We start from the raw sequence: 24,636 nt of genomic DNA on the forward strand, positions 1-24,636 counted from the left end.
CTTTGTCTGCAGGGCACATTCAACTCAATACTCCCCTCACTGTTGGTAGATTTGGTAAGGGTCTGAAAGGGTTTTTTAGTTCTTCTCTGTGCTGTGTCTTCTCCCCTATTTATTCCCATTATTTAAAGAGACAGTATCTCCACATGCATCTCATTAGGTGTTTATCAGTTAGGAACACTTTCTGTAAAATTTCCTGTGTGAATGACCACAGTCAAAGATCCTATCTGGGAAACTCTCTAAGCCTTCGGACTTTTGGGTCTTAGCTGCTGGTCTTTGTGCTCCCTCCACTGCTGTGCCCTCCACACCCATGCACATTGCCCATGCCCACACTGACCAACCCTTTGTATTCTGATTTGTTCCCTCATAGTTTCAATATGACTGCCTGAGCTCCAGGCATCAAATCAGCAGTTAAGATAGGAAGCAAGGGTGAGGTGGAATATGAGAGAACCAGTGATTTGTTTTAATCAGAAAAGCGAGAGTTTTCCCAAAAATATGCAAGCAGACTTCAGCCAAATGTGTCACTAAGCCACACTTCGCTGCAAAGGCAAATGGTGCAATGGCTTCTAGAACAGAAAAAGAAAGGGCAAAGGGGGCTGGCTGTGGGCCACAAAGTGGAAAAAGCCTAAAGGGTATGAGGAGGTGACCCCATTTGGCGCTCGGTCTTTTAAAACAGAAAATTCCCACTCGCGTCACTCAGCCTCTGCCCTTCCCTTCTCTGAGGCTGCCAGATCAGGTGCATCCACTGTGCAACTGCATTTTGGCATCCAAACAACCACTTCCTCATTCTGGAGTCATCTGACATGGCTCCACCTTGATGCAAGGCATTCCTTTGTGTCCTTTGCTACAGTGATAATACACACTCACAACACGCTAGTTTATAAAGCACTTTCTAAGAAAGACCTTCCCTCTGTGGTTTTCTCTCGAAGTTCTCAGATGGAGCCCAGACACTCCACCGAACATCTCTCTGGAATCTTCTTCCTTCTGTGTTCACTATGCACTAGCCGCTGTCATGGTGTTGTTCTGGGTTAATTCCAGGGAGTTGATGAGTGGTAACGGAGCTCCCCAGGCTGACTTCTAAGAAACACATTCACTTTGACCTACAGCCCACATGTAACATACAAAGTCAACTATTTCCTCAATACAAGCAAAATAAAATGTTCACCTAGAGAATGCTCTGCTTCAAGAATACTGCAATCAGCATCATGAATGTATGAAATGCCATTGAATTGTTTAAGATAGTCAAATTTACATATTTGAATGTTACCTCATTAAAAAAAAATACTGTTATTACTATACTTTTTGACTTTATGAACTGCTCTTACCATTTTCTTCCTCAATTTGTTTTCTTTTCATATCCCTGCAGGCCTGAAAATACAGAAACAACTAACTAGCTGTTTCTTATTCTCTTCTTCTATCTTTCTTCTCAGATAAGGTAACCAAAGTCCAGAGAAGGTCTGACCTGCCAACCTGAGGATAACTGAGCAACAGAGAACTCCAGTGTGTGGACTCCTGGGTCAGTGTTCATTCTACAAAGGTTCCAACTCAAACAGCCCAAAGGCTCAGCTCCTTCATGACCTCCACAGTCAGTGAGCGAAACAACACCTCTCCGTCTACAGACGCTAAGTCATCTCTTACTCTCCACAGTTTGCATTAATTTGAGAGAGGAGTCCATCTCTGACAAGCAATGGCGCAGGAAGGTGGGTATGGATCAATTTTGCTAAGCCATTTTTTTCAAAAGTTCGCCTTTAATTTTTTAAGTGTACATCCAGTGTTCTATAACATACTCAAAAAGCCGTGCAACCTTGTTGTTCAGTTGCTCAGTGTCCAGCTCTTTGTGACCCCATGGACTGTATTCTCCAGGCCAGAATACTGGAGTGTGTAGCCTTTCCCTTCTCCAGGGGATCTTCCCAATCCAGGGACTGAACACAGGTCTCCCTCATTACAGATGGATTTTTTTTACCAGCTGAGCCACAAGGGAAGCCCACTATCTCCCAGAATTTGCTCAGACTCAAGTCCATTGAGTTGATAATGCCATCCAAACATGTGCCACCATATGCAACCATGTGCCACCATATGCAACCATGTGCAACCACCACCAATACCTAATTTCAGAACGTTTTCATCATCCCCCAAAGAAACTCTGCACCCTTCAGCAGTCACTCCCCACTCCTCCTCCCTAGCCATCAGCAACTACTCAGCTACTTTCTGTTGCCATATATTTGTCTGTTCTGGACATTTCAGATACATGGAATCATTCAATATGTGGTCTTCTGTGTCTGGCTTCTTTCCTTTAGCATGCTCATTTTCAGTGTTCATCGTGTTGTATCATATTTTAAAACTTTACTCATGTTTCTAAATCCCCAAAGACTCTTCCTGTTGCTTCTTTCCTGCCAGTTATGGGCATGGGAGAATGGGGGACCACAGTCAGAGCAGCAGAAAAGAGCACTCATCCTGAGAGAGCCCAGAGAGAACAGCAGACCCCTCAGCAGCATCACCAACATTCCCCTCTTTAAGTAAAAGATACAATATGACAAGGAACGTCAGATCTACCAGCAAACAGTTAACTAGACAGGCCTCTATAGAGAACATAACATAGCCTCTGAATACTCTGCAGATGACCACACAGCCAAACCTGCCACTTAAACAAAGGCAAGGCTCAGCAACATCCGGGAAGAGTGATGCTATTGACCCCTTCCATCCACAGACTTAACTTGTAGACTCAAAGTGCAACCTGTGAGTTCATTACCTCACCTGTCTTTTGCTCAGATCAAAGCCTTCCAGCTTCTAAAGCATTTCTTGGGAAGACTGCCTGTGTTTAATCTAGGACAAATATTACTTGCAAACCTCCTGACTTCCATGTGCATCTCCACGTCAAGCTGATGATCTGACTTCCTGGTGGCTTGAGCCATCAGCTTACTAATGGTCTGTCCAGCTGGGCATATCCTCAATGTTCTTACTGATAGTCTTCCCATCTTCTCCTTTCTACTACAAGGTGGACAAGGAAATATCATTGTCTGCTTGCAGAGGAAGAAATGGATGCCCAGTAAGGGCAAGAGACCAATACTTATTAGCAAAAGGTGACAGAACTGAAATGAGGAGTATTGTCTCCTACCCCATTGCTTTGGATGTACCAGGTGGATACACAAGAGGTTGTTAACCAAACACTCCTTCCAGGTAGGAAGCAAGAGAAAAATGGGAGTTCATTCTCCACTGTCCAGATTTGAGGGCACATCATTAAACTGATGGTTCAGATATTAAAGAATTCACTGCAATGCAGGAGACCCAGGTTCGATCTTGGGTGGGGAAGAGCCCCTGGAAAAAGGAATAGAAACCCACTCCAGTATTCTTGGCTGGAAAATTCCATGGACAGAGGAGCCTGGCTGGCTACAGTCCATGGGGTCGCAAAGATTGGGACACAACTGAGCAAACAACACACACATTTAAACCCAAGTTGTACACTTCCTGCCATCACCGTGCCCTTCTCCTATAATCAGGTGCAGGAACCAGAGCATGTCTCGCACAAATAGCAAAACATCTCAGTGTCCCTCCCCAACCCCCAACTCTCCAACACAACCCAAAGTCAACTGTAAACTGTCATAGGGCCGATGGACTTGTATGCATTTTATATGAGGGTCCAAAGGAAAGCAGGCTTTCTGCCAGGTCAGCCTGCTGAGAAGGCTGGAACAGAAGCAACTGCCCAGCCCACGGCCACTTCCCCACCCTCCTACCCACCCAACCACCCCCACCACCCCGCTCCCCGCCAGAGCCGCCCACTCAGCCTCACTGCTTACCCTCCCTTCAAACTTGGCAGTGGCTCCTTCCTTGATGCAGAGGTTCCGAGGGGGCAAAGTGAAAGCAGGGGCCTCAGTCAGGGGCATGGAGCTGACTCTTGAGTGATCCACAGTGAGGGAGGTTTTGGAAACGTGTGTCTGGGCGGCCAGCTTCACATCCCCCATGGTCTGCAAACAGGAAGGAAGATCCAGTCAGACAAAGTACAGCTCGTCCTCCCTATAGGCGGCCAGGTACCCAGGGTGCTGGTTGGGTTTTACAGGGAGACTCACTAGGTCAGGGTCCACCTGGAGCTCCTCTCTGGGAACCAGAGGCTCTATCCTCAACTCGTGAAGCTGTAGGAATGAGGCCCAGCCCACCCCAGCAGCAGATCCCAGAGCCATGTCCTGGGCTCCCCCAAATCCCATGGAGAACTTTCAGGAGAGGGGCAGCTGGGGCAGGAACGAAAAAACCAGATGGTTCTCAGTGCTCTTACAGTGGGTATCTAAAATCAGTGCCTAATAGTATTCAACCTTCAGAATCAGTATCTGAGTTAGGCACTCTTGGTAGGAAGTAAAAGCTTCTTTTGCCTGAACTGTGAGGGCTCTTAGGCTAAAGAAAAATGGGATCCATACTCCCAGGAAGGAGAGAGTTTGAGATTAATACGGCAAGGAATCTGGGTGAGGTGAGGTGAGAGTGTGGGGCTGAAAGCAGGGAAGGAAGCAAGGCTGGGGAGGACATCCCATTTCTGCGGACCAGACTGTAAAAAAGCCTCAAGGCCACAAGACATCAGAGAAGGGGGCATTTTAAGGCTATCGGGCTCACTCCTCCACTTATAAGCGAAGCCCAGAGGAGGTAAGTCACTTGCCCAAAGAGTCAAAGCACAATGATGGCATCACCGACAAGAAGACTGGGCCCAGGGCCTCGCTGTCTGTGGGGCTGGCAGGTCAGTTGGAACAAAGGGACTTCCTTTGGGTTAGTTCTAGAAATGGGATCATTAACAGGTGTGAACCAGGTTTTGGTTGCAAACTTCAGAAATGGACTCTGGCTCTCATAAAAGGAGAAGCGATACGTTGGAAAGATGGGGAGTGGGAAAGCTGTCGAAGTCCACAGGAAAGGCTGGAGCAGCAGGCTGGGAAAACAGGCAGCAGTGGAGAGGAACCAGGTCGTCAGAGCCCAGCCAAGGTTGCTGGACACCCGTGCCACCCCCTGGAGTGTGTCGCAAGTATCCTTGTTCCAGATTCTAAACCAGGTGGGCGCCTCACCGGGCTGGGATGGTTCCACTCTCGGGACCCACGCTGGGGACCGTGTGTCCATTCTTACTCAGCATGGAATCCACAGTACCTGACCTCAGAGGACTGCAATTTAACAAATACCTGCTAAACTAAAGAGTATTTCTAGTTTTTATTTTTCTGTTCACTTTCTTAGGATCTTTAGTCACAAGCTTAAGTCCCATGCCAAATGGGATAAGCTGACAGAGATGAACAGCAGTGTCTGGGCATATAATTAGTTTTAAATTTAATAACATCTAACAAAAATAAAAGAGAGATGTATTTTGAAGTACAAGTTAAAATAACAAAGACCTAGGTTTGTTTGTAACAGGGTACATCCCTTGCTTGATAAACCTAGCTTTCTCTTTCACTGATGACGTATCAGCTTTGCAAACAAAATCCTTTCAAAATGATGACTCACAGGTTCACTGGAGTAAGTAACAAGAAAAACCAAATTTATGTAGCATTTAGTATATACCAGGAACTATTCTAGGCACCTTATAAACAATAGTTCATTTCTCCTTATAACACTAGGAAACAGATCATCTCATTATCCCCATTTTATAGATTAGAAATGGAGGCTCAGTGAGATTAAGAAATTTGCTTAGGGCCAGGCAGCACTAGTGGTAAAGAACCTGCCTGCCAGTGCAGGAGACGCGGTTTCAATCTCTGGGTTGAGAAGATCCCCTGGAGTAGGAAATGGCAACCCACTCCAGTGTGCTTGCCTGGAGAATCCCATGGACAGAGAAGCCTACAGGGCTATATAGTCCATGGGGTCACAAAGAGTTCAACACGACTGAAGCAACTTAATGGCACCCCACTCTAGTACTCTCGCCTGGAAAATCCCATGGATGGAGGAGCCTGGTAGCCTACAGTCCATGGGGTCACGAAGAGTCGGACACAACTGAGCAACTTCACTTTCACGTATTGGAGAAGGCAATGGCAACCCACTCCAGTGTTCTCGCCTGGAGAATCCCAGGGACGGTGGAACCTGGTGGGCTGCCGTCTATGGGGTCGCGCAGAGTCGGACACGACTGAAGTGACTTAGCAGCAGCAGCAGAAGCAACTTAGCATGTACCCACGGCATTTAGCAGGGGGCAGAATTGGCATTTGATCCCAGGTGTGCGGCACTTATTCTTAAGCGCTGGGCCCTCTTGCCTCCTGTAAGCAGTCAGAGTTGGCTGCTGGGAAGGGTGTTTGAGGTTGAGGTAATAAGGGAGAAAGTGGCGACCTCTCACCACACACGCATAGACCCGAGAGTTTCTGGGTGTCACAGCATACCATCGACAGCATTAAAAGGGGAATGATGATCTGGGACACAATGCTTTCAAGGAGAATAATGGACTAGGACGTCCCTGGTAGCCCAGGGGTTAAGAATCTGCCTTGCAATGCAGGGGAGATGGGTTCCACCCCTGATTGGGGAACTAAGATCCCACATACTGCAGAGCAACTGAGCCAGTGCACCACAACTTCCGAGCCCGTGTGTCACAGCTCCCGAAGCTAGTGTGCTCTGGAGTTCCTGTGCCGCAACCACTGAGCCCGCTCGCCGCAGCTAGAGAGTCTGTGGCGCCACACAGAAGACCCTGAATGATGCAACCAAGATCCCATGTGCTGCCACTAAGACCCAACACAGTCAGATAAACAAGTGACAAAGTGCCCCAGGATTTAAAAACAAACAAACAAAAAAAAGAATGAAGGATGAGGACACTTCATATACAAGAATACAGCTGACATAACGAGCAAGCTATCACTTGGACAGTTCACAGAAGATGAATGACCACAACACAAATGGATGCTGTCTAGCCTCAATCAGAATCCAAGAGTGCAAGTCAAGAAGAGGTCACTGTTTTTAAAACTAACCAAATTGACATTTAAAAAGAAAGATAACAAATTCCAGTGGGACCATGGATACCACTCATATCCTTTGGAGGAGTATAAATAGATGTAATCTTTCTAGAAAGCAATTTGGAAAAAAGATTCTGAAAAAAACAGTCCATTTCTTTCCCCAATAATCCTACATTCAGAAATGTGTTTTCTGAGAACAAATCAGAGATATAGTTCCAAATTTACATAAAAAAATGTTTACCACATTATTTATAGGGAAATACATAGAAAAATAATCTAGTTAAACAGAAATAGAAAGAAAAAAACAGTTACATATCCAACAGTGAGAACTGGTTAACTATATCAGGCATTTATATGAGTATATATTTACAAGGAAAATAATAATAGGAATTGATTGACATAGAAATTTTAAGCCAAAAATAAGTTTCATAATGGAAAATTTCAAATGGGAAAATAGAATGGTAAAAAGTGAGTACCTTGAATACCTATTGCTGGATTCAACAATGACTGTTTTGCCATATTTATATCATTGTGTTTGTGTATGTGTTTGCAGAACCATTTCCAAGTAATCATGATATAATTTTAATGGCAAGCATCAGGATATAGTCATTCACTCATTTAAAATATATTTATTAAACATCTGCTGTGTAACAAGGGACACAGCAGTACACAATGACGTGTGTGTGATAAGCGGGGTAACAGGGTAGAGGAGGAATGGGGTTCTTACCTCCTGCAGGGCCTGCCGGGACCATGCCCTGGAGGGGCCACTTCACCTGCCCTCCTCCACTGCCTCTGACGGGAGGGGCAGACATGCTGTGCTGCCAGCACCAGTGATCAGGTCGAGTAAGTGCGGGTGTCACAAGGGTTACGCCCAGCCACGAGTCCAGGGCACTGATATCTTTCAGCTGCGGCCTGGGCAAGGAGCCTCAACTCTCCTGGCCTCAGTTTCCCTTTCTGTAAAATGGGAATGATAATAACTTCACAAGGTTGAGGGGAGGATTTGAATGAGAGTGTATATGAAACACTCAGGGCAGCATAAGAGGCACTTAGTAAATGCTAGCTGTCAACATCATCATCCAGCTCCCAAAGGGAAAGCAAGTCCCCCACCCTGTAGGACAGATCCTTTCCACCAAGGACGGCAAGCCCAGGTCAGCCTGATTGTCCCCAGAGCAAGGGTGTCTGCATGTGGTTATTGTATAACAGCAGTGGGAAGCAGCTGGCAGACCATGAGGAGGTGGGCAGGAGGGACTGGCAGCCCACACACACTGTTCTACCTGTCCCAGCCTGAAGAGGCAGGGTTCAGGCACCCGACATCGTGCTGGGCCCTAATCTCGCTCAATCCCTGGTCCTACAAGGCCATTCTGATTATTCTCCTTTCACAAACGAGGACACCAGGGCTCAGAAAGTCAACTCCATGTAATCCAAGGTCACAGAGCTAAGAAGTGGAAACCAAACTGAATTCTGATCGCAGCCAATACCCTGTGGGCTTCCTGGAGGGCCCCAGACTCAGAGGAGGCATTTCCTGCTTTCCCCAGTAATGGGAGAAGCAATAGGCAGAGGCTTGGGAACTGCACAAAGGAAGGGGGAGGGGGAGTGTAACACTCCTGCTCTCAGTTCTGGCTTTGGAAGACACACGACTCTTCCTCTCAGCTTTCAGGGGAGCTGGAAACTAGGAGTAGTGACATCAGGCTTAGAATCCTCTCTATTAATCCTCTTGATTCTGACCTTCTGAGGTCTCTTGAAGGTCTTGGATGCTATCAGCAAAAGGAATATGCTCAGCCTCAAACACAGAAGACAGAAGTAAGTCATCCCTCCCTGGCCAGGTGGGAAAGTCTGGCTTCAGGTTAGAACAGGCAGTTAGACAGGTTAGAACAGTGCAGCAAGTGCACTGTGAGGAGTGAGGGTGGGTGAGCAGGCTGGTATTAACCAGAGCCCACTCCCAAGCTGGTCAGGTATACCAAGCAGCTCTGCTCAGCCTATCGCTCCACCCACTGCCATCAGCCACATAAACAGATCCTGTCCACACTGCCAGTGAATGATTACTGACGTATTTGGAATGCTCGATCAGAATAATAATAATAGTAACAATAATAATACAAAACATCCTTGTTCCCTTCTAATGCCTCATCCAGCCCAGGGACCACATTCCAATCAAGAGCACCAGCGGGGCTGGGTGGTTTCTGCAATAATTTCTCTACCGGCAGAGCAGTGCTCAGTGGCTAGAATGGAATACCCCTAGCTAGGGGGTTCCATTCAACACAAGTTAAATGCAGATCAAAGGAATAGAAGTAAGAAGAGGGAAAAAAAGAAGGGGGGATCAGAAGAGAGGTGGTCTGAGAGCTGCCCCGCCACACGCTCACAAGGTGTGGGCCAAAGCTCACTTCCAAATAGGGTTTTCCTAAGTAGCAGAGTTTGCTCATCATTCAAAGCCGCACTAAATTAATTTGAATTTGATCAAAAGCAGTTCAAATTCTCTCCTGAACCCAGAAAGCTGAACACTTTCAACTATGGAACGATGTCCAAAAGAGGGCAAAAAGACTCAGAGAAAAGTTTCCAATCAAGAATCATGTTATACAGCAGAAGTTCAGAGAAACCAGCTGCCCCTTCCCCACCCAAAGTGCACACATTTCAAATGATCATTGTCCTTAAGCACCTGATCTGGCAGCAAGGCATCTGGAAATACCATACCTTCCCCACAGGGAAGGGCTCCCAGCGGGCTCTGTACTGGAAGCCTGGCAGTCGGCTATGAAGCCACGGAGCCACGGGCACACAGCAGACACAGCAAACCACCCAGGTGCAAATGCCCCCAGCAATGACAGCTCCCTCTCTCCACCTTAATCCTCTCTCTTCAGAGCCCTCAAATCCCAACAAATGCCCTAATCACTCTTAATCCTGGAACGAGCTCCTCGGCTGTGGGCTGAGCCCGCTGACTTGCCATGACCCACAGGAGCAGGCAGTGGGACAGGGCCACACGCCAGAGAATGGACGCGCCTTACCGTGGCCTCTCCCTGGGCAGCTTTCCCACAAGTCAGGACGCGTGGGCGGCCACTGCACCACTGTACCGCTGAGATGCCTGTCCAAGGTCTGTCCGAGAAGGAGGACAGTGAGGGAGAGCCAGGGCTGCCGCAGAGCCCAGGGCCAGGCTGAAAAGTTAAGGGGCGTTTGGCTGACTGCTCGCAGATGTTGCAACTTGCCTTGCACCGGGCAGCCAATTTCACTTGGTCAGAGAGATCTGTTGTTTCAATCCGCCCAGCTGGGGTGACCTTTGAAACCCCTGGCTGCCAGCTGCAGAGGCTCTGAGTGGAGTCTCAGGGAAACCAAGAGTGGAAGCTCACAGGTTTTGACTCGTTCAGAGCTGCACGTTCCAATCCGAGCGTGGAGCAAACGGAGGACGCTGTCAAGCCAAGAGCTGAATCCTTGGCAGGGCTGGGCCCACCCCCAACTCCACATCTGGCCTGGAACACAACCCAGCTCTAGACACATCTGGTCTAGGATAACTACCCAAGGCTGGTGGGACCCTTGCCTCCTGAGACCCAGCTCCCTCCTCCTTGAATTGAAGAAGCCTGGTTTATGATCCCTGGAGTGGGAGCAAGCCCAGAGATCAGATGGACAGGGGACTCCTGTGTTGCAACCATCTTAAGGAATCTGGGCTGAGATTTGAACCACACTCCACAGATTGTGTTCATGTTGAGAAGATCTAGCAGTGCTGGTCCTGACCCCTGGAGAGCTTCAGAACTGGTCCCTGGTGCATACTTCTAAGCATGGTAGCAAGGTAATGTCCAGACCAGTCCCTTTCCTCTGGAGGAGAGAATGTATTTCTATAGTTCCAAAGGAATCTCTCATCCTATACAACTCACACCTTGGGACAGACTGCAGATGTCCAAATCAGAAATGAGGGTTTGGAATTAGAGGAACCTGGTGTGCTGCAGTCATTGGGATCACATAGAGTCGGACATGACTGAAACAGCTAAGCATGCACACAAGCTGTTCTGCTGGCTCATGTCTGATTCCTGAGTAACTGGTCTTCTCCTAACACCTAGCTGACACCTTAGCCTCTAGCTCAGCAGTTCTCAAACGTTTTGGTCTCAGGGCCCTTCATGCTCCTAAAATTATTGAAGATCCCAAAGAGCTTATTTGTGTGAATTGCTGCTATCAATAGTAACTGTATTACTAAGTAAAACTAAAGAAAGACTAATTCATTCAAAAACACTAATAATGATCTCATTATATTAACATAGATAATAATTTTTAAAGAAAAATATAAAATTCTAAAATAAAACCAAGAAAAAGTTTAGTAAGAAGAGTTGTTCATTTTTGCAAATTCCTTTCATTTGTATTTAATTTCTATTTCTTTAATAGAAGACAGATTTTCATGTCTGCTTCTGTATCCAGCTAGTTATAACATCACACTATTTGCAACCACTGGAAAACGTCACTTGAGACATAAGGAGAGTGAAAAAAGCAAATGACGTTTTATTACAAAAAACATTTGGGCCTCCTGGGTCCATGAAAGAACCTCATGGTCCCCCAAAGTCTGCAGGGCCCACTTTGAGAACTGTCGCTGTAGCCTCTCCCCTGTACCAACCCCTCCATCACCATCTCCTCTTCTGTCCTCTGGAAAGCACACAAGTGAAAAGGGAAAAGAGGTTTTATAGGAGTATTGGTGTGTGGCTTTGAGGGGCAGATGGGAAAGAACGAATCAATATGTAATTTTATTCCATCTGCTTTTTCCAAGGAGAAAGGCTAAACACATGTGGACCAGAGAGATTTGAAGACACACAGATGAAGGTAACACCTTCAAGTTAACTGAATTCTTGGTCAAGACTGAATATGCACCCCAGACTCGGGAAGACCTTAGACCTGCACATGCCAGTTATGCAAGTATTTTATGGATAATAAAGGAAGAAATTGAATTAAAAAAACAACTTGCTATTCACCACTGAGGAACAGAGGTGAATCGAAATCTAGGTCTTCGAGACAGAGGCCTCTTGGAAGGCAACGGGGCTGGAGAGTTATTTTGAACTGGACAGAACCAAGGATGGTAATTTGGACAAAATCGTGGAAGGTGTATCTATCACACACATCACAGTTGGCCCCTATGTAGTCATGTGTTATTTGATGAACATCTGTCTCTCCCACTGGAACACAAGCTCCTGCAATGGGTCATGGGTTCTGTGAGTTTCATTCACTGTTGTATCCTTAATGGCTAGAAGACAGATGAGCCCACAGTAAGCTCTCAATAAGTGCTTGTGAAATACATGAATAAATTGAAAGTTGGGCTAAAAAAAAAAGCACTTAAAAACCATCACTTCCAAACTGAGGCACTACTTGATTTTGTTGTGGAGCAAACATGTGAATGTGAGAGAAAGGATGTAGGGAAAGGAGTGGGTGAGCAGGCCACAACAATAAAAAAAATGTCTATTCCCTGGGGCCTACTGGCATTTGGTTCCAGACACACGGGTGCCAGTCCTGGCTTCAGTCCTGGCATGGAAGTCGTACATCCTCTCTCCGCTCAGCTTCTCAGGCTTGCTGGGTGAGAAGTGAGCACGATTACACCGGGCCCTGGGTACACTCTCTGGGCTTCCTGCTGGCATCCTTGAAAGACTCTGATGGGTTCCTGGGTTCCTAAGGGAAATCAGGCAAAGCCAGCCCACTCCTCCCCCAACCCCACCACAGTTGAGTTCTTCTCTGAACCCACCGACAGCCCCTCCCTCCCCAAGAATGTCCTGGGCCTTTCCTCTTGAAAGACACAATAAAGGAGGGCTGGCTTCTGCAGGCAGAGGAGCTGCTCCCACCAGCCCAGCCACACGAGCAAAGGAGCAGACCAGGGTGCGAGGAGGGCATCCACTCAGCAGCTCTACCCTGAGTGCCCACGCCTTTGGCAGAATGTTATTTTTTAATTTCCTTAAAAGGGGATCAAACCAAATAAACAGCCAACCGAATGTACAGTGTGAACGAGTGAGGCCTGGTCTCCTGGAGCTGCTCTCTTCCTGTTGGGATTCTTGCTTAATTTGAGATTTAATGAGACCAGCTGAGAGAAGCTTTCTGCAGTAAAAGTCACATGCAAAAAGAAATCAAAGCCTGAGCCAGAGCCCCTGACTATAATTAAATTAGCAATATGTGCATTCCTATCACAGTCAAGCAACATCCTAAAGTTCACTCAGCTCATTACCAGTATCATCCCTGCAGAAGTCAGTTTGGGGTCACAGGAGAGTTTATTCAACCATCCCCTTCTCAAAGACCTAGCCTCCCCGCTCCATCCTGCTAAGCCCCAGGTGTGTGCCTGTGAGATGAGCACTGTGAGGACTCAGGCAGCCTTACCTGAGTCCACAGGAACGCAGGAAATCAACCTGGGGAGGAGGCGCAGTGCTCGTGGCTCCCACCCACAGGATGCCCCTTAGCGGGCAGCAGACCGCTATGTAGTCAGACATGCATTCTCCACTGTGGAACTGTGTGGCCAGAGGAAAGGGACAACCTCCGAGTCTTCGATTACTCATCTGTAAAACGGAGCTACTGCTACTGGTCTCATAGCTGCAGGATGAGGGTCAGCCATGCATGTAGGAACAGCCTGGCCCAGTCTCTGGCACACGATAAGTGTTCAGTCCACAGAGGCGGCTATTGTTAATGGCAGTGTTGTTGTTGTTTTAAGATTTATGACAGAACTCAGAGGATAGAAGCAGCGTTGGCCAAGGAGGAGGCCAGCTCAGGAGAAATCGGCAGGCAGCATCTGACAGTTAAATAGCTCAGGAGAATCAGAGGTTCTGGTGCTCACTGTGGATGCTCCCTAATCAGCTGTGTCTCTGGTTCTTCTCTCTCGCTCTGACCTGAAGGGCCTCTCTGAACCTTCCTGTCCTAGTGGCACCTGCGTCTCTAGGACTGTTGCAGGCTCTTCTAGGATACCTGGGCAGGTAGGAAAGGTTCCAGCAGGGGGAGCCAAGCCCAGAGCAGAAAAAGATGTTTCAGGACACCAGGAGAGGAGAAAGGAGAGGCTTCTGTTTCAGGCCTGCCACACAGGGCTTCACAGGCTGGCAGCTGAATTAGGCAGGAGCTTCCCTGATGGCTCAGCTGGTAAAGAGTCCACCTGCAATGCAGGAGACCTGGGTTTTGATCCCTGGGATGGGAAGATCCCCTGGAGAAGGGAACAGTAACCCACTCCAGTTTTCTGGCCTGGAGAATTCCATGTACTGTATAGTCCACAGGACGGCAACAGTCAGACAACGACTGAGTGACTTTCACCTTCACCTGGTCCTCAGGGCACACCTGTGGGACATGGGCACAGGCCATGAAGATTCTGAAGACTTGACCTGTATTAGGAATGAATATGTATGCACTTAGCTTTTCAGCCTCTGGCCCTTCCCAGGTCCAGCTTCTGATTCTATAATGTCTGTCCAAAGAGTCATTGGGGATGAAAGAACTAAAGGGAAATCCCAGGGGAAAAAAAGGAATCTATTTGATGAGCACTTACTAGGTGTCAGGAGTAGAATAAGTACTTAAGCTGCCTTCTCTTACCAGAGCAGCATATATTAGCAGAAAAATTAATGAAACAGTGTCTTCCAAGGAGAGGGGGAGTGGGAAGCACTGTCGACAGGAGGGGCTGCAGAGATGTGGTCGCTGATAAGAACCAGGGCTGAGTCTGAAAACTGTCTCTGGCCACAAGTGTCTGCAGCTCCTACAGAACCTCCTGAGGCCTGAGCAGTTGGCAGCACCCCACTAGCTTGAGCACATCCCCAGTTCTCCCAAGCTTTCCTTACTGAGCGGCATGGGGATTCTTCTTTTGCAAACCCTGACACAGCGCAAGAAAATGAGACAAGCTGACTTGCTTCACCAACTTCTGTAGGCTCTGGATTTGATATTCAAATTTGCAATTGCTTTCTAATTGTTTTCTACTTGTTTTCTAATTACTCCCACAGACAAAACCTGCCTCCTCTGGCTGTAACCACTGGTCCACCCAGCCAACAGTGTTATGGATTTCTAGTTTCCCTCCCACTCTTGGTTAGCACTGAGTCAGGGGGCAGGTGCATAGAGAAAGGGAAGGAGGAAGGACCCAAGACTGGGTGTCTCCAACATACCAGAGAAGGGAGGGTGCTATATCCAGGTGGGGTTTTCCAATGATCAGTTCCTACTCTAAGGTCAAGCCCTGAACTGTATCAAGAACACTGCTGGGGTAATCGCTAGTCCTGGGACACTAGGAACAAGAAAGTGACAATCTAAGAGTGAGCTGGTTGGTGATGCCAGCCAGTGGACTTGAATGAGCCATCTCATCACAGGCTGTGTAGCCAGACATGCTGCACCTGGACCTGCTTCTGCCACTTAATGGTTGGATCGCCATGGGTGATTTACTTAATCTCTCTAAACTTCAGTTTTCCCATCTGTATATCTGTTTCGTGGGGCTCTGTGGAGATTAGAGGGAAGGTCAAGTATCTAACACAAAGTAGATACTTAAAATACCCAACACAGTGTAACTGTAATGCAGTTTCTAACCATGCCTGGCACACAGTGAGCACTCAGCCAATGGTAGCTTTCTGGTAACAGTCACCTCTGAGGACCAATGAGAGGTATCACTTCTCACTTAAACATTCAAGCTCTTTGAAATATTGCTGCAAACATCACCTTAACTATCACAGAGAGTAATTTACTAATTCACGCTCTTACACTGAGGTCTTTTTATCAGTTACTTGTCATTGGCTAGACGAGATGTATTTCAATTCCTGCTTCCTTTTATCACAGTGGAATGCAAAAGGTGGATCACAAAAGGTGAGGGTTGGTAGGGGATCATCTAGGCCAATCCTCTTACTTTACAGATGAGGAAACAGGCCCAGGATACAAAATAGACCTATGTATCCTCAAAGACAGGAGGCCAGAGATCTCTGAAGTTTGCAAGGCAGAGAGAATGAACCACGGCCATCTAAACAAGTGAGTCCTGTGGTGGAGAGCTGAGCTGGGCAGGGGAGACGGCGGAGCATGTCTCAGGGCAAGGAAGCTGACCTGGCAAACGGGTGGGTCAAGAGCGGTTCTGAAGGATATAGTCATTAAGCTGACTGACAGCAGACTGCAGAGGGGCCTAGGAAGTAGTAACGCTCTTAGATAATGCTGCCTAAAGACTTTCTATCTACAATGCACTTCCACATACTGACAACTTAAGAGATGCTTTCCCAATCAAGATCTCATTTGACTTTCACAGTATACTGAGATACACGATGGTCCCATTTTATTGATGGAAAATCTGAGGCTCAAAGACCAAGTGACTTGCCTAAAGTCACATAGCTAATAAGTCAGAACTAGAGTCCAGTCCTCCTCACTCCAAATCCTGGCTCAATTCAATAATATCTTCCGGGAGAATTTAGCAAGATATATTCGATCTTATCATAATAAACACCATGCCCAAAGGGAAATTTTCAGTACTGCACCTGTGTTGATATTCCTTTAGATTTAACTGGAATGATATCTGACAGGTACAAATTTGACTAATATAATCAGGCCCTTACCCAGGGAAAGCCCCTTATTATTTATCCCAAACAAAAGGATGGCTTCTTTTCAACCCCTCATGCCTGAGGGAGAAAGACAATGCTTACTGGGTAATCTTCAGCTAATTTATGCAGGACCCACGCCACCATCAGTAGGTACAACTCGCCCCGTGCACAGAGATGCTCTCTCTTCCCATTCACAGGCCAGACATCTCTGTGTTCTCCCCCAGAGCATGCAGCTCTTCTCCAGACTCCCCTCAGTTCTCCTCCCACTGGCTAGGCATAGCCCCAGATGTTGGCCTTGGCTGTTGCATCAGAACTGCCCAGAGGATACCTTGGCAGTGTGATAAGCCCCGTGCTTCCACATGGAGTTCACCCCTTGCCCTCACCTGCCCTCCTGTGACAGGAGGTCCTGTCTCCAGGACGGCCCCCAGCTCTGGATGAGAAACAATGGTTTATTGTTTCCTGGAGTTTACCTGGGGTGGTGGAGAGCTGCCAACCCAACTCAGCCACTTATCAGCCCAAGGACGGAAAGTCAGGCTCAGACACAGCCCTGCTCCTCCTTCAGGCTTCTTCAGTCTTTACTCTGAAGGGCTGCGTCATCTTCCCTCCTCCACCAGTGGCACCCCCCTGGCACCGTGCAGTCTCACGAGGGGCACAGGGGAGCCTACCTCCCCAAGGTCCCTTCAGGATTCTTGGGTACCAATTTCAGGTCCTTTGTGGAGGAGACTCTCTCACCCTGGGAACCTGGAATGTTAGTGCTGGAAAGGACCTTAAAAATCATACTCTCACACCCCCTTCTCAGAGTGGAGCAACTTATCCTTGTGCATAAATTATACTCAAAGATTTGGCAGAAGCATTTTTATATGAGAACCAATGCATTCACATCGGTGTACTGAATGACAACTATAAGTTGATTTTACAAGTCATCCTAAGACTTCAAAGAAATGGGATTGCTTTCTGCAAGCTGCTTCAGGCTACATTCCCAGCCCCTACCCTTAGAATACTATTTCTCTTTCCACTTCCTTTGAGGACAGCAGGGTCAGAGAAGCACTGGTTCCACCCAACCCCAGTATCACAGTAAGGAAACCTCAGATTCAGCCAAATGAAGTGCTCACGAACCCACAATGTCTACAATCGAAATAATCCATTTACTGAATGCTTACTAGGAGCTAGGCACTGTACTGAGAGTTTTGCCTAAGTTAACTTTCATTTTCAAAGCAACTCTATAAGAGGTATGAATATCACTTTAAAGATGAAAAGGAGACTCAGAAGTTGAGCAATCTATCCAAAATCGCAAAGCTACCAATGACAGCTACTTCTTATCAGCTGAATTTAAACCCAGGCCTCTGACTCCAGGGTTCAGAGCCAGGTGACAATCTCACTCTGTTAGCGATGCCATGGGGAGGAGCTGGGAGTGGGTCAGAGTCCAGGGTGCTGGTGTCTTGTGCTAGATTACACACAGCATCAGAACACAAGGGGGCCTTAGCTTACCCTCAGACTATCAATAAGAAAACTGGAGGCTCACACAGAAGCATCTAACTTAAGACCAGAGCCACTGAATTTCAGGGGCAGGATCTGCTGACTGTGGGCCCAGGGGGCATATCCTAACCTTTCTGGGGTTAGAAGACCTCTAATATCACTCCTGGATGTACCAGTTATAACCTGATAAACACATCCTGTCAGCCTTTGTGAGCCTGAGCACCTCGGGGGCTTCACTCCCTTTAGTCTGCAGACAGCAGCTCAGACAAGCTACCCTTAACCTCTCGCCAGGGGGCTGGATGAGGCATGCTCAGGGAACTTGACAATTACCAGTCACTTCTGGTTCTGAATTGATCAACCAGGCTGCTAGTCATTAGCTAAGCCCTGTATGCCAGGACGCATAATGTATACACAGTAGCCAGAAGCCACAGCCACAAGCACGCACACCCCCCTCAGCAAGGAAATGCCAGAAGTTTATTCATTCCTGCGGTTCATTCCATCTATAAGAACCTTCTTCCAGATCCCGACTCCTTAGGCCCCTGATGTTTGTCTCAAAAGCCTACTCCACAGCTAGTGAAAACATGCTGAAAAGACGTGACTCCTCTGCGACTGCTTAGAATATTTACATTACCAGTGGTATCCATACAGAGCCAATCAAGCCAGGTTTATCAACACTGCGCTCCCTGCAGAGAAGAAGGGGCCCCGGCTGAGAGGCCAGAACACACAGTATGTCTGCACACCCATCACTGTGTGTTTACCCAGCTCCATCCCAGACCCCACGAGGATTCATGCCTTCCGAGGAAGGAATCAGAGCATCAGGGAGTGAGAAGCAGGAGCTAGAGAAAGCTGAGACTCGGGGGGCACCTTCGGAGGGTCAGCACTCCTCACTTTGTCCCTGAGGAGGGTCCTGGACATCAGGACCCCGCAGGCTGCTGGGGAAGAGCCCTCGAGAGAATTAATAGGTGAAGGTGGCTCACCTCCGGCCGCCTGCCAGCTTCCTCCCCAGCCCAGCCCCGCTTCTCTGCTCACACCCACACTGGCCACTGGCGCTGCTCCCTTGAGCATGTGGCTCTGCAGGTTCTGGACTGTCTCCTCCAACTGTGGCTCTTTAAAGCTGAGCGACTTCAAGTTCACACAGCCCCTACCTGATAGTCCCAGCCTATCCCACACCCCACGGAGCTGCTGACTGGGGAGCCCCTCCCGCCTCCTCTAGACAGGCTCTGGGACCCAGGACACTCGCCAGGGGCTGGCAGACCATCCCCTCTCGCCTCCCCTTTCACACCCCTTGAGAAGGCAGGAGAACCCACTCAAGTGCCAGGTGTGCTGTCTGTGGCAGGGCTGGCCTGGCACCCACATAGGGCCTCGGCTCTTCTGCGGTGACCCTCATGCTGGGCTGCAGCTTGAGGCCCTTCTGTGCCACAGCCTGCCTCCCTCCCAAAGCAGACACCCTCTGCTTCCCTGTCTCAGCAGGGGCTAGGGATGTTGCTGAGAACATCCGGTTCTTACCACACTGCAACCGTGGATGACAATAGACGGTGACGCATTTTCTCCCTTGATGAATTTTTCCACCAATCATGCCTACCTCACTTCCTCCTCAGGCATCATTCACTGAAAATACTGACAAGGCTAACATGTGTCGTCTCCTCTCCCGCCTCCAAACCCGCTCTGGAGGGGCGCTGTTGAGAAAAACGGTGACCCCTGGAAACCGAGAGGAAAGGGCAGGGAGAAAACGGATGGGCTCCGAGAGTGCGGTGCATCAGCAGGAGCACAGCCATGCGTGAGTGAGCCTCTGGACGGAGGACTGTGCTCACAGGGGTCAGCTCATCTGGCCCAGGTGGCGAGGAAAGAGCCCCACCCCCTCCCAGTCCCGACTCGGGAACAGGGGCCCAGCAGAGGATAAAGGGCCACTCCAAGGGTCAGCTGGGCTCACGCCTAGACCGGGAGTACATATCTTGAAGACAGGGGACTTGGAATCCTCCTGGAGAGGCCAGGTCAACACAGGCGAACACTGTAACCACAGGGGCCAGGAAAGTGGGACTGGGAATAAAGGGGCTAGTGGGGCCCTGGGCTGTTCACCGGCCATTAAATCCTTCGTGTTTTTCCACTCCTGAGCCCCACAGTTCTGAACCCTGCCCAGGACGCTCAACCAACACAAATCAGCATTCGCTATTCAGCTTAGAGGGGAATGTGGGCTTAGTGTTTATTGGGTGTTAAGTGTTCTCTCTCCCCCGCAGTAATAAGATAGGAACAGGACTCGAACGAGAAGTATGTTGTTTACCATCACTGCAAAGCTTCGAAATGCCCATCCTAGTTGTTAGAACATTTTCTCCTGAGTAATTTACGTAAGCTTCCATCCAGTGGGCATCACAGCTAACCAGCTAGCCCTCTCCAGGTGTGGTGGATTCGGACAAAAAGGGACTACTAAATGTGCTTGTCCATACCAAATATACCATTAAATTAATAATGTACTTCTAAGTATTCAAATGAAATAATGTATCATTCATGCTTGAAGTAAGTATCAGTTTTACTCTCGCTCTGGTTTTTTAGATTACCCATTTCAGGATTTTTCTTAACAGAATGCAGTCCCCTGGGTTTTCCAAGAGTCCAGTGTCTGATGCAGGAAATTCAGGACATGATATTGAAGAATCCTGCTCCCTCTCACACCTGTTAGCCCGGGCTGCATTCCGTCTCTTTGATGGCTTTGTCATTCTTGGTTTCTAGGCCCAAGTGAGCTTCTGGAAAGCTGTGATTTGGCACACGCGTGTACTTACACTCTCTCAATTGATCTTGGCAGGTTCCTGGCAAGGAACCTTAGCTGAGACAATGCTTCCCCGTACCCCTTCCCACATCTCTTAGCTAGAGAAATAAAACAGTATCCAGAGTGACAGAAGATAGTGTCTTAAGCCCAGGGAAAGCCAAAGAGATTATTCCCACTTTGCCACCTCCAACCCACAACCAAACAACAGGATGAAACATCTACAAAAGATCTGGCCATCTCTTCATTTCTGTAATCCCAGAAGCATTGGTCCGCCTGTTCATACACAGAGTAAGCTGCATGTCTGGTTTCCCTGATGACTGGAAGCCCCTCTGAGCTGAGGCTCCAAGGAGATGCTGCCTGCAGGATGTCCCCTGTGTCCGCTTCCCAAGTGCTGCAATGCCCAGGTGGGCATCTCTGGTTGCTTGGGGTCAGACCAATCATCCTGTGGGCACAGGGGAGAGGCCTCCCCCACAAACCCACTCTTCTTACAAGTTGAACCTGAGCTTAGGCTCCCAGACTGAATCAGAAATGGTCAACTCAGTGCTCTGCTCAGGAAGGAGGTGCCAATAAGGTAGCCTTGACAAAGCCAATGGAACAGGGGGAGGACACCAGGAAAGAAACAGGGCCCACCCAGGCCAAGTCTCTACTTACTTCAAGCTATCATTTTCTACCATGTGAACATATTCTGCACTAGCCATCCATAGGCTCGTCTATTAAAAGTCAAGAACTTCTCTAGGGAGAACTGTTTCCAGATTTACAATTAGGAGGCTGGCTCAGCAGGCAAATGACCTACTCTTAACTATAGACACTCTTCTGCTCACTGGAAAATTTAATGGTCATGTATTCAATTTGTGGGATAGGTGTGGGAGGGTGGAAGTAGAAGAGGAGTTCCTAGGTCAGAGTGAAATTTGAATTCTAGCCACATGCTAGGGCAGCTTGGGAATAACTACCTTTGGCTATCCTATAACTAATCAGGAAGCAGAGCTATATTCAAATTAATCACTTCTCCATAAGGCTTGGGCCTGCCTCAGCATCAGGAAAACTTAGGCACTAGAGGCACCCAACAGAGCGATTACCATCAACTTAGAACATCTTCCTCCTTCCTTTTCAATAACTAGGATGACCACATGACATATTACCCCAACCAGGACTCTACTGGGAGAAGGCAATGGCACCCCACTCCAGTACTCTTGCCTGGAAAACCCCATGGATGGAGGAGCCTGGTGGGCTGCAGTCCATGGGGTCGCTAAGAGTCGGACACGACCGAGCGACTTCACTTTCACTTTTCACTCTCATGCATTGGAGAAGGAAATGGCAACCCACTCCAGGGTTCTTGCCTGGAGAATCCTGGGGACAGCGGAACCTGGTGGGCTGCCATCTGTGGGGTGGCACAGAGTCAGACACGACTGAGCGACTTCACTTTCACTTTCATGCATTGGAGAAGGAAGTGGCAACCCACTCCAGTGTTCTTGCCTGGAGAATCCCAGGGACGGGGGAGCCTGGTGGGCTGCCGTCTCTGGGGTCGCACAGAGTCGGACACGACTGAAGCGACTTAGCAGCAGCAGTAGCAGCAGCAGGACTCTACTGAAAGTAAAGACAGGTGCTACTAAAGCTTGCCCCGGGTCTGTCCAAGGGAACCAAAATTTATGTATGGGCACCCTAATCACTTCTGCCCTGAATCTGAATATCAGACATGACCTCAAGGATGTCCTCTCTGGCCACGCTCACTCTGTTCTGGCCAAGCACATGCTTCACGTGCCCTTGGTTGAGGAAATTGTTAGGTTATTTCATGCACTGGGTTCTATTTGGATATGTTCTTATATCTATCCTTACTCCTTTTCTAGACCATCAGCGTCCTGGTTGCCGACTTTTTCACTTTTGATGTATAGCTGATTTACAATATCGTGTCACTTTCAGGTATAGAGCAAAGTGATTCAGTTACATGTATATTATTTAGATCATCTTTCATTATAGATTAATAAAAGATACTGGATACAGTTCCTTGTCCTATACAACAAGTAAATTCTTATTGCTTATCTATTTTAGGTACAGTAGTTTGTATGTGTTAATCCCATACTCCTAATTTATCCCTCTTCCCTTTTGGTAACCATAAGTTTGTTTTCTATGTCCGTGAGTCTATTTCTGTCTTATATATAGATTCGTTTGTATTTTTTTAATATTCCACATATAAGTGATATTGTATAATATTTATCTTTCTCTGTCTGACTTGTCTCACTTAGTGTGATATCCTCTAGGTCCATTCTTACAATTATACAATGGAAGTGACAAATAGATTTCAAGGGATTGGATCTGATAAAGTGACTGAAGAACTATGGATGAAAGATTGTAACATTGTACAGGAGGCAGTGATCAGAACCATCCCCAAGAAAAAGAATGGCAAAAATGGTTGTCTGAGGAGGTCTTACAAACAGCTGAGAAAAGAAGAGAATTTATTAAACTTAAATTGTTAATCGCTCAGTCATGTCCAACTCTTTGCAACCCCATAGACTGTAGCCTGCCAGGCTTCTCTGTTCATGGAATTTTCCTGGCAAGAATACTGGAGTTGGTTGCCATTCCCTTCCTGACCCAGGGATGGAACCCAGGTCTCCCACACTGCAGGCAGATTCTTTACCATCTGAGCCATTGGCAAAGAGAAAAGGAAAGACATAGCCATCTGAATGCAGAGTTCCAAAGAATAGCAAGGAAAGATAAGAAAGCTTTCCCAAGTGAACAATTCCAACAAATAGAGAAAAGCAATAGAACGGGAAAGACTAGAGATCTTTTCTAAAAAATTAGAGATACCAAGGGGACATTTCATGCAAAGATGGGCAAAATAAAGGACAGAAACAGTATGGACCTAACAGAAGCAGAAGATATTAAGAAGAGATGGCAGGAATACACAGAAGAACCATACAAAAAAATCTTAATGACTCAAAGAACCATGGTGATGTGATCATTCACCTCGAGCCAGGCATCTTGGTGTGTGAAGTCAAGTGGGCCTTTGGAAGCATCACTATGAACAAAGCTAGCGGAGGTGACGGAATTCCAGCTGAGCTATTTTAAATCCTAGAAGATGATGCTGTTAAAGTGCTGCACTCAATATGCCAGCAAATTTGGACAACTCAGCAGTGGCCACAGGACTGGAAAAGGTCAGTTTTCATTCCAATCCCAAAGAAAGGCAATGCCAAAGAGTGCTCAAACTACCACACAATTGTACTCATTTCACATGTTAGCAAAGTATGCTTAAAATTCTCCAAGCCAGTCTTCAACAGTACGTGAACTGAAAATCTCCAGATGTTCAAGCTGGATTTAGAAAAGGCAGAGGAACCAGAGAGAAATTGCCAACATCTGTTGAATCATAGAAAAAGCAAGAGAATTTCAGAAGAACATCTACTTCTGCTTCAAAGCCTTTGACTGTGTGGATCCTAACAGACTGTGGGAAATTCTTCAAGAGAGGGGAATACCAGATCATCTTACCTCCTGAGAAATTTGTATGCAGGTCAAGAAGCAACAGTTAGACCTGGACATGGAACAACGGACTGGTTCCAAATTTGGAAAGGAGTACGTCAAGGCTATATATTGTCACCATGCTTATTTAACTTATATGCAGAGTACATCATGCGAAATGCTGGGCTGGAATCAAGACTGCAGGGAGAAATATCAATAACCTCAGATATGCAGATGACACCATCCTATGACAGAAAGTGAAGAGGAACTAAAGAGCCTCTTGATGAAGGTGAAAGTGAAGAAGCTGGCTTAAAACTCAATATTCAAAAAATGAAGATCACAGCATCCAGTCCCATCACTTCACAGCATATAGATGGGGAAACAATGGAAACAGTGACAGACTTTATTTTGGGGGCTCCAAAATCACTGTGATGGTGAGTGCAGCCATGAAATTAAAAGACACTTGCTCCTTGAAAGAAAAGCTATGACAAACCTAGACAGAATATTAAAAAGCAGAGACATTACTTTGCTCACAAAGGTCCATTTGGTCAAAGCTATGATTTTTCCAGTAGTCATGTACAGATGTGAGAGTTGGACCATA

General features: G+C 47.4%; 1 protein-coding gene across 7 annotated transcripts in view; it reads right to left on the reverse strand.

The window, feature by feature from the left end:
- MYLK (myosin light chain kinase) overlaps positions 1-24,636 on the reverse strand; it is a 280,078-nt gene that overhangs the window by 186,262 nt on the left and 69,180 nt on the right. For 6 of the 7 annotated variants that reach the window (XM_042232316.2, XM_060418652.1, XM_042232315.2 and 3 more), the window contains one exon: positions 3,792-3,959. In XM_042232316.2, coding sequence (XP_042088250.1) covers positions 3,792-3,956 — 165 coding nt within the window. In that variant the 5' untranslated portion in view covers positions 3,957-3,959. Of the gene's footprint in view, positions 1-3,791; positions 3,960-9,880; positions 10,101-24,636 lie in introns of those variants that run through there. The other variant, XM_027956489.3, reaches the window with a different exon arrangement.

The sequence above is a fragment of the Ovis aries genome, chromosome 1 (genome assembly GCF_016772045.2).
Source record: "Ovis aries strain OAR_USU_Benz2616 breed Rambouillet chromosome 1, ARS-UI_Ramb_v3.0, whole genome shotgun sequence".
In the NCBI taxonomy this organism is placed as follows: domain Eukaryota; kingdom Metazoa; phylum Chordata; class Mammalia; order Artiodactyla; family Bovidae; genus Ovis; species Ovis aries.